Consider the following 16,022-nt stretch of genomic DNA (forward strand, 5'->3'; position numbering starts at 1 on the left):
CTATCCTGAAATTTGGCAAGGCATTAGGTGTACATGCACTAATACAGTACTCATGTACTCATTATAAATGTACAATATATTGTATGCACGTACAATCTCTTAAGGTAATCGCTTCAGATATGTATTACAACACAACATCCAGGTTAGAAAAAAGGGAGAGGCTGTTACAATGTACCTGTATGATCATTCACAAATTTGGAGTATTTGACTGATTATAACATTCCAAAGTTCACTGAACCACTCATACACTCAGTAAGTCACAATCAAAATGACTCAAATAATGATTGAAAATCCATTATTTTCTTGACCTATTACTGTACTTAAAAGTCAACTACATGTACCATGGTAATCATACTCTACAGCCAATTAAAATCAAGGATTCCATGGAAGTTACCACAGCTTGGTTAAGTTGCATGTAAGTTGCATGCACCATGACATTGACTTTAATACATTATCAAAGCATTAATAGGCAGAAAATTACATCTACAGTAGATCTTAAAACAGTTTTGGGAACATCATACTAGATTTCTTACCACTTCCAAACTCAACAAAAAATAGGCAACAATATCTTTATGCAGTTTAGGTTTTTATCACTGTCAATTTCCACAAATTTACAAGCCCTTTAAAATGTACTTTGCACTGTACCCTCGCACCACAGACATGTCAAAATGTCAAGGGCAACTTTCAATGTGATTACATGTGGATAGCGAAGGAAACTCTGGTTCAAGTATGTAAAGGGTAAAATCTTAAAAATTCCATAAAAATTAGGTTTTCAAGCAAATAAAATAAAACTTAGATGCTTATCAGACAGACGTGAGCAAGATCTATCATACCTGTTGAGGATTTTGCAGATCAGTTATGTTTAACCCCAAGAAGACGGGTGGGGGATGGGCTGATTCAGCCCTCCTAACCTTTTTCGCGATAAATTCGCCGCGCAAATTTTTTGGACGTCGCTTGCTGACTTTTTACTTTCAAATCTTGTGCAACTTAAGCGACAAAAATCGCTACCCCCAGGTACGCGGTTCCAAAATTATGGAACATTACATAAGTGCATGCAGACCCAAAATTGCTACAAACCGTAATTATGTGAACAAAGCCAATGCAAATAGTATTCTTTGCCAAAATAATGTAGCATTATTTTTCCTCACTGATTAAAATCAATTAATTCCATCTTGTTTATGGCAAAATAACATCCCTGACAATTTTTATTGAAAAAACAATAAAGTAAAAAACACAGAAATACATAAGAAAATAAATGAGATGTTGAAATTTGTTTAACGTACACTTGATCAGATCCCTATAAAAGTATGTGTACCAAAACTTGGCATTTTAGGGGCATTATTCAATTACAGCAAACTTTTTATTTTACGCATAAATTAGAATAATTAATTAGCAGTGAGATTTTTCGCAGAATTTCTTAGGCATCAAAATAGCCCTTTCTATTTAGGGTTAAACTATACTAGTTGATGAAGGAAGAAACTTTGCTGCATATATTTGTATGTCCTGGGGACCGTTTCATGAAGTTGTCAGCACTGACTTGTCTTTCTCCGACAGTTACCATGGTAACAGTCAGAGGCTAGTGCCTCTCAGCCAATCAAAACCAAGGATTTCACTGAAATTGTCAGCTCTGACAATTAAGTCAGCCCTGACAACTTTCATGAAACACCCCCCTGACCTGCACAGTGGGTAGGTCAGGATACAAGTATGTCACTATCTAATAATATAAAACTTGTATTTGTGAAAGGGAGAATGGTACGCGAAAGAGCTGTTTGTTTGATTAAAATATTCAATCACACATTGATTGAACAGCTAACACCACAATCAATACTGCAAACCACATACACTACACTATTACATGTATAGTAACTTGTTTTAACTGTATAGTAACTTCTTTTAACTTCAGATAACAAAATTACCATCCAAGTGTCATTTTGTGAAAATCATTTGCCTTAAAGATAAATTCCATTATTGGTAACGATCTCAAAATGACTTTTTACAGAATCTAATATAATGACCAACCAAGTGTCTGTTTGTATGAATAAAAAATATGTGCCAAAGGATTCTGGAAGAAATTGTGTAATTGCTGAGAAATAAGCAAAGTAAGCGCGGATTCGGTCACTTCCGTCGGGTCTTTATTCCAGCAATAATGATACACTGTCCCATGTGTGCCTATCTGTGTTGGTGATCTTCAGTGTGAACATTTTTCAGGGTAGATTTCAAGATTTCACAAACTTCAGTTTATGTAACTGTATCAGATCTAGATCCTCGAAGATATACTGACAATTCAGCCTGGTTTTACAGACTTTCTCATGAAATCAGTGTTTACTGCAACTACTGGCATTTCTCTTTAATATGTATGAATGATTGTAGTAAGTCAGATACATGTAATTTTTATTACCGGTATAGCATTTTCTTTTTAAACCTTACAGTTGACTTCTTGTTTATGGAAATTGTACAAACCTGCCAAATTTTCAGATCTCACTGAAAAGCCATACAGTTACATATAGATCTACAATATCAACTTAATTTACAATGTACATGTAGGTTGGGGGAATCATTATTTACCCATTACAATGATTATTAACATATTTCCTGTCATTAAAACATATCCTTGAAATAATAACATCGGATTGCACAATAAAAACTGCTTTATTAGACCGTCATTACAAAATATGAATATAAAACAACTGGGTTTCAGATTCCCGTTAGTAAACACATACTAAATGCAGATAAACCAGCTTCATTTCTATTCACACCTAGCAATCTCAATGTGGTTGCATCTTTGTGCATTATCCCTAGCCCTTCAGGTCATGAATGCAATCTGCTCGTCAATTCATCCTCTCTGTCATGCCCCATTCATACCGTGACATTTGTGTTTATCACTGCATACTCCATGATAATAATATTTCCACTACCTGTTTATCAATCCCTTTCTCAATTAATCTTCATTTCTTTTTCAAATTATCTTTTAAAAAAATTAAAATTATCTTTAAAAATGTGAAATTATGACCCCATTATTCACACCATTACAATTTCTCTATCGTCACTACCATTCTATTCCAATGACAGAGTATCATACATGTACATGTATTCATATAGTGCATCTTGCCCAACATCAATTTCAATCCACCAAACTAAACAAGAATGATGAAACCTTGAAAAGACACCACATCTGAAAATTTCACTAAAGATTGAAATAGACGAGGTGATCAATTTTTGTTGTTGTTAAGTTCCCTTTCTATGTGATATAATCTACTATTCATATATAAAACCTTTATAATTCGGTAAAAAATAACACAATTTTTATGGAAAGATCTCAACCATATTTTATATCTTCCTCAACATTTTCTTTCTGATTCTACAAGACACGAAAGGTTTTTTCCCTTTCACAAGAGTGATGACAATTTACTCTCTGCTGCTTTTATGGACTCTCTCTCTCCCGCATCTACCCCTAGGCTGTTCCCACTTCTTTACTTACCTCCCATCTCGGTGCGCTTTAATTGCGCCTTCTCGACATCACCGTACCCAACCAACCATTTCACCCCTCTGATATCACTCGTAAATTAACCGACAGAGAGCGAGGGAAGAAATTAGCGAAGGATAATAATTTGGGAATCACTCCTCTTTCTGTGCTGTGATCAATAATGTAGTGATACAGCTTAGTGGGATGATAATAGGCTTCACTGCCTTCTTTCCCTTCCTGCCTGCCAGGCTCAAACACCCATCTGTGCATCCAATTGCAAGCATGGAGCTCTTCTTAGCAATCTAACGCTTTATTACCAAACGACATAAATAAAACGCTTTGAGTGGAGTATAAATTACTTGTGTTTCCAAGCAAGCTATTCTTACACTTTATACAGATAGAAAACTGGGAGTCCAGTGAAAGTGATCTTGCGTTTTACCCCATTTGTATAAGGAGATATACTTTTCTTTTCTGCACAAATTTTTTTGGTTTTAATAAATCTGTTAAAAAATATTCTAGTGAATGAAAAATAATTTCTGGGCAGACGAGCTTACATATATTGTCAATTATCTAATTATGAGGGTGTACAAGTACCTGAATCTTATTCAGATCTTTTTTTTTCTCTTGATTACCTTTTATTTGTTAAAAATTAAGATGGACACAGAATGTGTGGTCTACATGCATTGTTTGGACTTAGAAAAAATGTTGGCACAACATTACAAAGAAGTTACTGAACTCATTTGTTAAGCAGGACATGAAATAAAAGACTAGGAATCAAAAAGGTCAAAACAGGACATAAATAAAAGTGACCTTTCCATTGACTTGAAGCACATAATTCCATAATGACTTTGCATTGCAAGATATGGAGAATGATTTGAGATTTAATTAGCACTATTAAACATTGAGATAGACCAAGTGTCAACTGCCATGACTGCAACATAAAGAAGGTAAGGTTTATTTCTAGGGAAATGGGAAAAGAGTAAGAAAAAAGCACAAGAGAGGAAGGAGGAAGAGAGAACATGAAGGGAAAAGAGAATGAAAAGTACAAGACACAGAAAAGAGATGGGGAAGGGAAAGAGAGCATTTGGCTCAATTCAATCGACAACAGGATGATGAATCACGCTGAAAATCAATCAATCACCAAAATTAGATTGTCTGGCAAAAAACAACAAAGAAGAAATGGTAGTGGGAACTTAATCCTTGCTTGGAGCACAATTTGATATGCTTTTAGTCCCTTTTGAAACCCTCAAAGTAAAACGGAGTTCATTGTAGCCGAAAATTGCTACAGCCTTTCAACAGAATATAGAAAATCTGTCTTGTATGGAGTATCAATACACACATTTTATTGAGTAAAGCCCAGAAAATATAGGGCTGTCAGGATATCAATAATGGACAAGGATTAGTCAAGTGCACCCCTACAAGACAAATGGTTCAGTCTAATGATCTAATCTATACAAGATTCGCAATCGGCCATCCATTAGCAATTTTCTTGATGCGAACGACCAGAGGAGTACACGGGCACGATCTATAATATCCATCCCGTCCCCGATCATTATTAGATTCTGTGCGAAACCAGCGTGTTTTCCCTGGGCCGAGGCAATCAATATTCTCCCCATCTATCAGGGAGCGTTCAATAAACCAGCTGTGGGTTAGCGGCTGGCTGGAATCAATGGCTCAGCCCCCACAGCTCAGGGGCACGGCAGGGACCTCAGGGGCTGATGTGGCGGCAGGCATTGATCTATCCAATCAATGCAATCAATGCCGAAGCGGGGCTGCCGTTCGCTGATAATTGGGTACAATCAATTCAGCAGAGGATGGATGTAGATGTTAATGTGGATCTTGATGTGGTCTGAGATAAAAGACAAGAAGAGCATAGGGGACACTACTGGAGGAAAACAGGGGCAGAGAAGGCAATAGAAAATAATAAGAGCCTTGGGTACTTTTTAACTATGGCTACATTAAAGACAGATCTACTCTCAAGGAGAGCTTTGCAGCTGCTTGTTTGATGCATTCATTTCCTGAAGATCGAAAAATTCTCTACCCATAAATCTCAAATAATCAGGTGTATAAGCTCTAAGAGTAAATACACTTGATAATGAAGTCTAATGGACTACATTTTTTTTAAACAAAGACCAATTTATTTAATAAACATGGCCTGCTCACTTGACTCTGGTCCTACAAAACTTTTTCTGGTGCACTTCAAATGACCATTGTAATTTGTACCTGTAAAATAATATCTACAATATCATGCACAAAAAAAACATGTTAATTACTTGTAGATCTACAATTAGGCCTTTAGGAAAGTGGCTTTGGCATTTTTATCAATCATTTTGGCAAACAATATTTTCCAATCTATGTTTTCAATGCTACTGTATGTATACTGGTTGCAGTAATTTCATACAGACTACTCAGCCAAATATGTCAAATGGTACATGTGCATGTAGGCCAATACATTATCACTACATGCTACCCCGCGTACCTGATACAAGCATGCTGTAGGATTGATTATCAAACATGAACATCTGGATGATGTCCAGATGGATCATTTACACAATTGATTAAGTGATAACCATGGCCTGCCATGCATGAACCTTTCCTCTTAATTCCAATCTATCCATCAATTCCATTCATTATACCCCATCCATTATCCCTCAGCTCACCAATAATAACAGCCCCATTAAAAAAAGGTCACCGGTTTAATTCATTTTAATTCACTGTTTGATGATTTCCTCTGATAAATCCTGTTTCTCGTCCAACGATGGAAAATGATCATGGAGCTGCGCCCATGAAAAGAGAGAAATAAAAAAGGGTGATATAAAGAAACCAAATATGCAGTTCTTTGTTATCAATCCATGTATGGATTGTTTACAAGCGTGTAGATATTGCTGAAAAAATGAGTTGGGGATTGTGTTCGGCCTGATTCTTCCGGAATCCATTCAATTGATCCCATTTCCTGTCAGAATTACTGATGGATTCTTGCTATTTGACTACAGGAAATTCAGGAAACTGATCATTATCAATCTAGTTTTCTTCTTCTAATCATTTTTTTTACTCAGACAAAAGAAATTAAGGAAAGCTAGGCCTAATTCAGGAGAAAGTTTGGATTATGTTAAGGCGGTTCCACGTGAAAATGGATTTGAAAAATTATTAGTAATAAGTAGTATGAATGAATCAACAGTCCAAACAATCTTATTTTTAACCAAATGACATGATGGATTTCATTAGGATTTTTCAACATGAAAATAGACCAATAGCAAAGTGCTGATCGACGCAAAGAACAATAAGGAACATAAAAAAAATAATAAAATAAACTCAATATTGGTCTAAGCTAGGGTACTCTTAACAATAGGATCAGGGTCTCTAGAAAAACACCCCCTGTTTCAATGAGGGAGAAGTTACAGTAATAACAGCTGGAAAATCAAAGTTACATGTATAAACACATGAAGGTTTTAAAAAAATCATAGAAAATAATAAAATAAAGTTTATGGGTGTAAGAATTTTTATTTTGTGGCGTAACATATACATGTAGCACCAGCCCAAATAGCATGAATTCCATAAATTACTGTTAAAATTGCCGAAGGCTAAAGGTTAATGACTTCTTCTTTCTAAAATTTTCTCAGGAAATGTTATCTTTATATGGAATTCATATCACATGATGTGAGAGAGCATGTGACAGCACATTAACTTAATAATGATCTTTAATTCTGCTATTTTCAAATCCATTAGATTTTCAAAAAACCTTCTTTTCAAGTGTTTATCTCGTTTGCATTTTTTGAAACCAACTTAATGTCAGGGTAAGTGTCCCCTTTAACTTTCAATACTAGAAATGTTCAACTTGAAAGAATAAGCCACTGGAATGGATCAATTCTTTAAACCGATATGAAAACAAGCAGAGAGAAAGAGTGGAGACTCCTAGCGATTGGATTTGGATTTAACCGACAAGTAAATCAGACAGGCAAAGATTTAGCTCCAGACCATGGGCAAGCTGAACAAGCAACTAATCCAACTACAACTCCTTTTCCTCCTCTCCGTCTCCTGGATATTTCTTGAAGTAACAATATTTACAGCATTGATTTCTCTGGCTGTGATTAGATCCCAACCAGGAATGCATGCTCTTCAATGGAGCAAAGCCCATAGCACTCCATGGACGCCTGACATAACAAGTAATTCAATAGCATCCCAATACTTTTTTTTTCTCTCATTCCGCAGAATCCAACCATGGAATTTTCACTCAATACTTCAATCAAAGCAAGTACAAGTTAAACTTTGTGTATTCATGATCTTGACATGGTGTGGTATGTTTTTTTTATTTCTGATAAACCAGACTGCCTCTAACAATGCAAATGAAACTGAACATGAATTATTTAAAATGTATTGACTTTTTCATCAGAACCCAAACAAGTTTTACAGATTCATATATAAACAGTTAACAAATTTACCTCTAAAATAAAAGAAAATACGAAAATCTTCACAAAAACAATTTAGCTTTAAACCAGACACTTCATAACTGTATTGCGGCTATTGCCATATCAGGAAAATCGTTATTCAGTGTATCTTATTTTTCACTGACACAGACAACATGATGTAATTCATAGACTCTTACAAAGTTTAATGTCTGTCAAACATGATTTAAAACAAACAGTCATCAGATTTTGATGACATTTTCAGTACTACGCTTCTTTGATTTATATCTGTTTATTCAAAATAACTTTCTATTGAGGTGGACTTCCCCTTTAACAAGTTTAAAGACACATTTTTATGAATCTAATATAAAATAAAGTCCTAATTACAAGCTGTGTCAAATGTTGTTTGTCATATAAGATAATAGGAATAATTTTACTCTGGGTAACATCTTTAGCTTAATGATATACATGTAAAACATGCCAGGTCTTGATATCATCAATGCAAATCTGGGAAAGATTGTGAAGATTATTCACATGGATAATTTTGTATCAACTGCACTACAGACAGAACAATGGAATGGCCTTGCACAAATGATGAAAATATGGCCAGTTATGAAACAATATGGTGAATATGGTTATCTTTCTGTAAGTTTCTTGGATCTTTCATTTTAGTATTCAGGTACATTAGCTCTGTTCACTTGTTTATCAAGCACATAAAGAATCAAAATTGGATGACTTGGCATTGGAAGAGCTTTAAAATACGACAGATCTTGTGGGGTGCATCTTGACCATTTTTTCCTTAATAAATTATCCACTGGTTAATCTTCGCATAGTAACTCAATATGCAAATAGTTTTTCATCGCTCTTGTTCTTCAAAATATATCTTGCTGTTTCTCTTGATCAATGGTGATGGATGAATGGCTGTATCAGACTAATTATCTTGTCACACCTTGGCAGAAGAGTTCAAGAATTCTTCACCCAGCCAGCCACTTAGCCATTCAACCATCCATACAACCACAGGGTCAATCTTCACGCAACAATGACGAGTTATTGACGACAACATACCCCCATTCATCAATCCAGGATACTCCTGCCCAAATGTATTGTTATTTCATTCACTATAATTTCATCTAAAGATTAGTGATTTCTGTAGCTTTGTGAAATCCATCAATCAAATCTATAAAAAAAGGCATGTTTACTTACTGAAAAAAAGTATTCGGATGTTGTGATTATATCCTGAATGTGTACTTTGACTAATTGTTTTTTTTTCTCTTTTTTGGGGAGGGGGATAAATTTGCATATTAGATTCCTGTAGATGAAAGAAAGCATGATGAAATCATGTAAATGTAACCTCCAGATTTTTTTTTTGTGTTTGTGTCAATAATGTGTGACCTACACCAATCTAGTCAGCACATAAAAGCTACTCAATGGAGTCTTTAAAAAATATTTATTCATGAACTGAATTTCAGGAAGGCATAACTTGGATACATTGTGGAATATAAGCTTCTTAAGTTCTAAAGAGAGAAATTGAGATGAAAATTACAAGCCAGCAGAGACAAATGTACAAGAATCAATTTTGAACTCCTGTATACATGTACATGCACACAATTACTTTACAACTTAACACTTGAAGTATAGTAATATTTCAAAAGTTGAGGTACATGCAGGTCTACAGGTATGTTTCTTTCAATGCAATACACATAATATGACTACAAAGAGACCATGTGTACATGTAGACCTTTACCCATGTCATTGAAACGAACAACTAAAATAACCATCCTCAAATATCAAGATTAAATTTATATACTATCTATGATTTGAAATTTAATCTTGATCATTGAAGATAGTGATCATATACATGTAGTTGTCAACAGGACTGGTAATAAGCAGATATTCTGGAGAAATACAGGCAATGACTGTATGAAATACATGTACCTATTGTGTGTGAGCATTATCTTCAAGACAAGACAAAAAATACTAGAATCTTTGAAAAAAAATCAAATGACCATGATTTAGTTGAATTTTCGATAAATCATTCAAACTTTCAAATCACAATAATCTTAGTATATATTCCAAATATAAAATACTCAAATTTCCTGATAATCTATTTACTGATAAATTCAAACAGCCAAGTCAACCCTAAAAGAAGTCAGTTTGAATTAAAGAAACAACTCAAACAGCGATACACTATACATGTACTTCACCACATTTTTTTTTTGTTTCAATTATTTTCACTACAAAACACTTGCGCAAAACAATGCAGGAGCTTAATGTGCAAATGAGAGAACTAATGATATCACACAATTAACGTCATTCTAGTTCAGATGAAATATTTCAGTTTTGGGTTCCATAGGTTCCATAACTACAAATAATCAAGAGCTTTCTTATGAAATCTTCAAAAAAAAATAAAGATACACATATCATTCTACAAATAAATTAAAAAGTAACCAGCAAGTGTGTGCTGTTATTCACTCTCATTTACATATAATCCATGCTGTGCGCATGACTGTTTTGTGGAATTAAAATTTATTTCATTACACAGCTACATATTTAAATCTTAAAACTCAAGAGCATAAAGCCTGTCTTAAGCTACATGTAGGCCTACATGATATTTATAGGGTCAGCAATGTGAATTATTCTTTGATCTAAATCAAATTTTACAATGTATTTGCTATAATTTACTTTCACTTTTCTCTAATATTAGGCTATAAACAATATCAACTTGAAGGAATGACTCGAGTAACTTTGTTTTGGAAATTTTCTTATAGGACAAGTCCACCCCAACAAAAAGTTGATTTGAATAAAAAGAGAAAAATCCAACTAGCATATCACTGAAAATTTCATTAAAATCGGATGAAGAATAAGTTAGGACATTTTAAAATTTCACTTCATTTCAGAAAATAGTTATAATATGCACATCCTGGCCAATATGCAAATTATGAGGAACTGACGACATCACTCAATCACTATTTCTTTTGTATTTTATTACATGAAATATGAAATATTCTAATTTTATCCTCATTGTCCTGTGAAATAAAGTTTTATTTCTCCCTGAACATGTGGAATTACCCTAGTTCAACATTTATGGTTCAGTCAAGTTGGTCGTTCTTGTTAAATTTGTAAAAATTGAAATATTGTACAATTCAATCAATAAAATTCTAAAAGAAATAGAGTGAGGGACATCATCGATTCTCTAATTTGCATGTGACTAAATTGTGCATATGGCCATGTGTTTTTAGTTGGGCCCATTTCCGTTACAACTCAAATTTTTCTTCGAAAATCGCACCATTTTATACAATTGTATTTTTTTCTTATGTTTGACATCCTTTACCCATAAAAGTATATATATTCTGAAAGGAAATTGTCTGAGGAATTCAAAAATGCAATCAGAAAAGGCATAGGGTAATGTCATAAAAAGTTAAAGGTCAAAATATGTGGAAAACTGTGAAAAAAACATACTTCCCAATAAATCTGAGAATCGGATAAACTTTACACCCTATAGGGAAATAACATGCATATTTCAATTCTTTAGAGTGAGACCTTTTCAGTGATATATAACTTGTTGGGGATAACTCTACCAAAATAACTGGGCGCAATCATCTTTTAAGACCAAATTTCACATCACAATTTTTGCGGGTAAATATGTATCAATGCTTGATTTACCCCTAAAACATTAATTAGTCTTGCCTTTAGTTGCATAAATACACTTGCAAACACTAACCAGTATATTATAATACATTTACTGTGGTTATTATGAATAAAAAAGTATTTCATTTGACTCAAATTGTGGGATTTGTCACCTCTTGGCTCAAAGACCGGTGGACCGGTGGACCACAGGTTGACAACTGAGAGTCAGGTTTAACATATAAATATAGGAAAAATGTGAATGCACAATGAAAAGTTCTACTGCTTAAGCTTATTTATCATTAGTGTCAACAAAAACAACTGACAAGTTATAAATAAATCCAGACACCTGGCAAAAATACTTTGTTATTTTAGAGTGTTATATTTTAAATATACCCTCTTGCTCAACATTCTGCAGGACATGGTCTCTTGGTACTGGGTCAATTGAATGTCAATGCACAGAACATATTTCTATGGGTACATTTGCCTCTGTTTAGTTTAATCTTTGTACCAGTTTCATTCTCAAGTAGTTTTTTGTTTAGTTTTTTTTTATAATTTTGAAAAATATTCTCTGAACACTTTTGTGCCAGCCAAATATGTGTCATTTACTGATTTATAGAAGCAGTGTGATGTAACATTAAGAAAAAAGTAAATAGAATCAGATGAGGACTTTATTGCAACAAACAAGTTTTCATTAATTAAAATTGCATAAAAGGTGTATTTGTATCTAATATGATACCAGAGTAATCTGAAGATTCTGACACAAAGTCATCACTATCGGTCTACGCTGTCAATATTGAAACCATGATGTCATGATTATTAAAACAATAGAGTGATTTATCTCTGAAGCCTTTAATTAGTTTGTGCTTTTCTTTTTGAAATTTATGCAGCTTCTAAATTTTATTCAAGGTGTAACCCACAAATGTATTTATCTCTCCTCATTTCCTATACATCAGACAGTCACAATTTCAATCATGTTAATTTCATGTTTTACATCAATTAATTATACTAATTAGCTTAATTAGGTACCCTTTAAACTTAAAAGTTCAAATTTGACCCACTTATGACTGAAGAGTAAGCTAGTGAGCTCCAAAACTATTACATATTTTAGGTACTGTGATGTTACACATTTAGTTTCTTAATGAAATGAAAATTTATGCTCCCCTCGTCATGCTCCCCTCGTCTACCACCATGCAAAAATGGCCAATCGATGTTACATAACTGCTAATTACTGGTTAACGAAGTAATCTCAAGTATTTCTTTTTCTTTTAAGTAATTGGTATAAAGATTCCCTTTAATATGATACCAAATATACCCATGTAGCACATGTATTTCAAGTTTTATACCATTAATTATTTCTGTGCTTGTCGTGCAAATGTAACGATACCACCTATTTGCGGGCCCAACTTAAAACGCATGGCCATATAACTATTTTGTGGAAAAAAAGCGAAACTTAAAAAATGTCATATCTTTCTTATTTTACATCCGATTTTGATGAAATTTTTAGCATTATGCTTGTCTGACTGTTCTCTATTGATTCAAATCAACATATTTCTGGTATGAACTTGACTTTAAGGATTGATCCAATGACTTTACAGTCTCCTCACACCGTAAGTACCGACCAGTTTTAAACCAGTGCTAGTGAACAAGAATTAGCTGAAAAGCAATTGGTATGATTAAAGGGTGGTGAATAGATTTATAAGCTAAAAATAAAATATTTTTGAAATTGTCAAAGTTGTCAAATATTATCACTTACCAGCAAGACTCTCAGCTCTCAAATTTCACCCCCCCCCCCCCCCACCCCTCCCTAGACAGGAATAACCGTTTCTGGGAATTCATTCAACAATTTCTGACATTTTACTACTTTTGATTAGGTCGTGGTCTTAATAAACATTAAAATCAGCATCGGAATTTAATCTTAGTACCGGTAAATTATAATCGCTGTCCTATTTTAACATTTTGTAATTTGTTAGACAACTAACAATTACATGCAACATAAACTTCGCACTTTGGGGCCTTTCTTTGCCTTTGGTATCAATAGGGCTTTAGGCCTCTAAAATAATTTGAGACAGTGATCTTCCATTTCTTAAAATCTGTAATTCCATTTCAACTTGATGGAAATTCCGTTTTTTCACAGAAATAGTACACAGCAAAAACCTGAATAATGAATTCAGTTTTGCAAAGGTGAATTCCACAAATATTTACATGAAAAGTATATTAAAGAACCAAACAGAATTTCTGTTTTATTTATAAAACGGAAAATCATTGTCCCTAATAATCAACTCCTAAATAACACCGGTATACCAATCATAACAATTAAAGCAACAAAATAAAACACTTTCATGAGCTTAATCATGTTTTCATCTCGAGTCAAAGGCCAGAGACACACTCACTATTCACATCATGTAGCCAAGTCCATTCATTCACTTCCAATACAATAACAACACCGCTCCAGCAGCACACATCACTACCACACAAAGCGCGCACCGCAATCTAGGCCAACTCTCAGCGACAGCATATTGAACAGATATAGCCATTTGGATCAATTTCTGATAAATTCGTCGATTTTTCGTAGCAAGAAATCAAAGCTTCAAAAGTTGCTGAACAACCAACAAAGTGCACCAAAGTGACCGCAATGGTCATACAACTTCAAATTGCATACTCAATTTTCACTCTATTTACCTGAAGCTGTGTTAAGTTGAATTCTTTCCAATATTGAAACATCGACGCGACATCTTTCGCGGCCATGTTGATCGATCTCGGACAAAGAAACGAACTCTCACCGTTTTAATACACAGTTCAATATGCGGGGAAGGCTGGCGATATGCACGAAAGCTTGACGGGCTCACGAAGAAGCCATACCTAGCAAGATACCATACCACGTACACACACTTTCCCAAAACACGAGAGGTGTGGCGAATACCATGGACACGTCCACTTGTACCGACGGGGGAACAATATTTTTTAATCGTGATAATTGATACACTTAGACAAAGACGATTATTTTTTAAAGGTATTTTTAGGTATTATCAAAGCCATTTAATGAATTAGAACAGAAATAAAACACACTAAAACTGTATTTTGATCAAGTGTACTGTTTGTACGATACAGACATCCCTATAAAAATAAATTCGTCTAACAAAAATGTTATTATCGAGTCGTGTCATCAATCAACACAACGTGTTTCTGTCATTGTCAAAAAATGGTATTGTGAAATTCTTGGGTAAGTGTATGATGTCATCCTTTCGGTAATACATTCGATAACTCGATTGATCCCCTTGCCTTCGGGTTTCTGATATTTGCTTTTACTTTAGTTACTTTATTATGATTTATTTTGCTTCAAAGTGTAGTTGGGGTAGATCTCTATGAATATTAACTTTATTTATTTTTTTACAAACAAAAATATCATATCAATGAATAAAAAATTTGAGGGGGCCGGACATCGAGTACAGGTCAAAAATTCTGAAATATTCGAGCTGGGCGGGTGGAGTTAGTGAGCCAGTAGAATAGCATCTTTGTGATAGGTTCTGATATAGTATCCAGGAAATAATATCAAATTTCATCCTTTTATTTCTTATTTTTCTCCATTTTTTCCTAATCGTGAAAATTTCTCGGGGTCCATAATGCTCCCCAAGTCCCCCCATCTGTACGCTAGTGGGGTCAACAACAGTGACGGATCAAGGGGGGGGGGGGGCATTTCCGACCTGTGCCCCCCCTTAAGAGTCATTGTCATTTTTTTAATGTAAATATGTCGTTCATACTTTTTTGTCGGACAAAAATGTTGATGAAACTCGATCGGTCCCAAGGTCCTAAACTTGACCAAAGTACAAAGTACAAATTAAAGGACAAGTCCACCCCCAAAAAAATTTATTTTGATAAAAAAGAGAAAAATCCAACAAGCATAACACTCAAAATTACATCAAAATCGGATGTAAAATAAGACAGTTATGACACACTAAATTTTCGCTTAATTTCACAAAATAGTTATATCAGGGACGTGATATAGGGACTCCCACGTCCCTGGTTATATGCACATCCTGGTTGGTATGCAAATGAGGAGACTGATGACGTCATCCACTCACTTTCTTTTGTATTTTATTATATGAAATATTTAACATCCTAATTTTCTCCTCATTGTCAAGTGAAACAGTGATTAATTCTCTCTAGTCCCTGAATATGTGGAATTAGCATTGTTTAATACTATATGATTCAGTCATGTCAGTCCCTCTTGTCAAATCTGTAAAAATGAAATATTCTATAATTCAAACAATAAAAAACAAAAGAAATAGTGAGTGATGGACATCATCGACTGATTCATTTGCATGTCACCGAGTTGTGCATATCACTGTTTTGTGAAAAATAAGCGAAACTTTAAAACTTTCTTGTTTTACAACCGATTTTGATGGAATTTCCAGTGTTACTCAAATCAATATTTTACTGGGGATGGACTTGACCTTTAAGGGCGTTAGTCTCCAGGAATAATGACAAGCCGAATAAGAACAGTTAAACGGATGCCTGTCGGAAAATGAGAA

General features: G+C 34.2%; 1 protein-coding gene across 2 annotated transcripts in view; it reads right to left on the minus strand.

Annotated features, from left to right (window-relative positions):
* The window catches only part of LOC121408856 (homeobox protein cut-like 1), a 38,610-nt gene extending 24,224 nt beyond the window's left edge, over positions 1 to 14,386 (minus strand). For both annotated transcript variants that reach the window (XM_041600532.1, XM_041600531.1), the window contains exon 1: positions 14,173 to 14,386. In XM_041600532.1, coding sequence (XP_041456466.1) covers positions 14,173 to 14,238 — 66 coding nt within the window. In that variant the 5' untranslated portion in view covers positions 14,239 to 14,386. The remainder of the gene's footprint in view (positions 1 to 14,172) is intronic.
* Positions 14,387 to 16,022: the final 1,636 nt, after the last annotated feature.

Source organism: Lytechinus variegatus, chromosome 2, assembly GCF_018143015.1.
Source record: "Lytechinus variegatus isolate NC3 chromosome 2, Lvar_3.0, whole genome shotgun sequence".
In the NCBI taxonomy this organism is placed as follows: Eukaryota; Metazoa; Echinodermata; class Echinoidea; order Temnopleuroida; family Toxopneustidae; genus Lytechinus; species Lytechinus variegatus.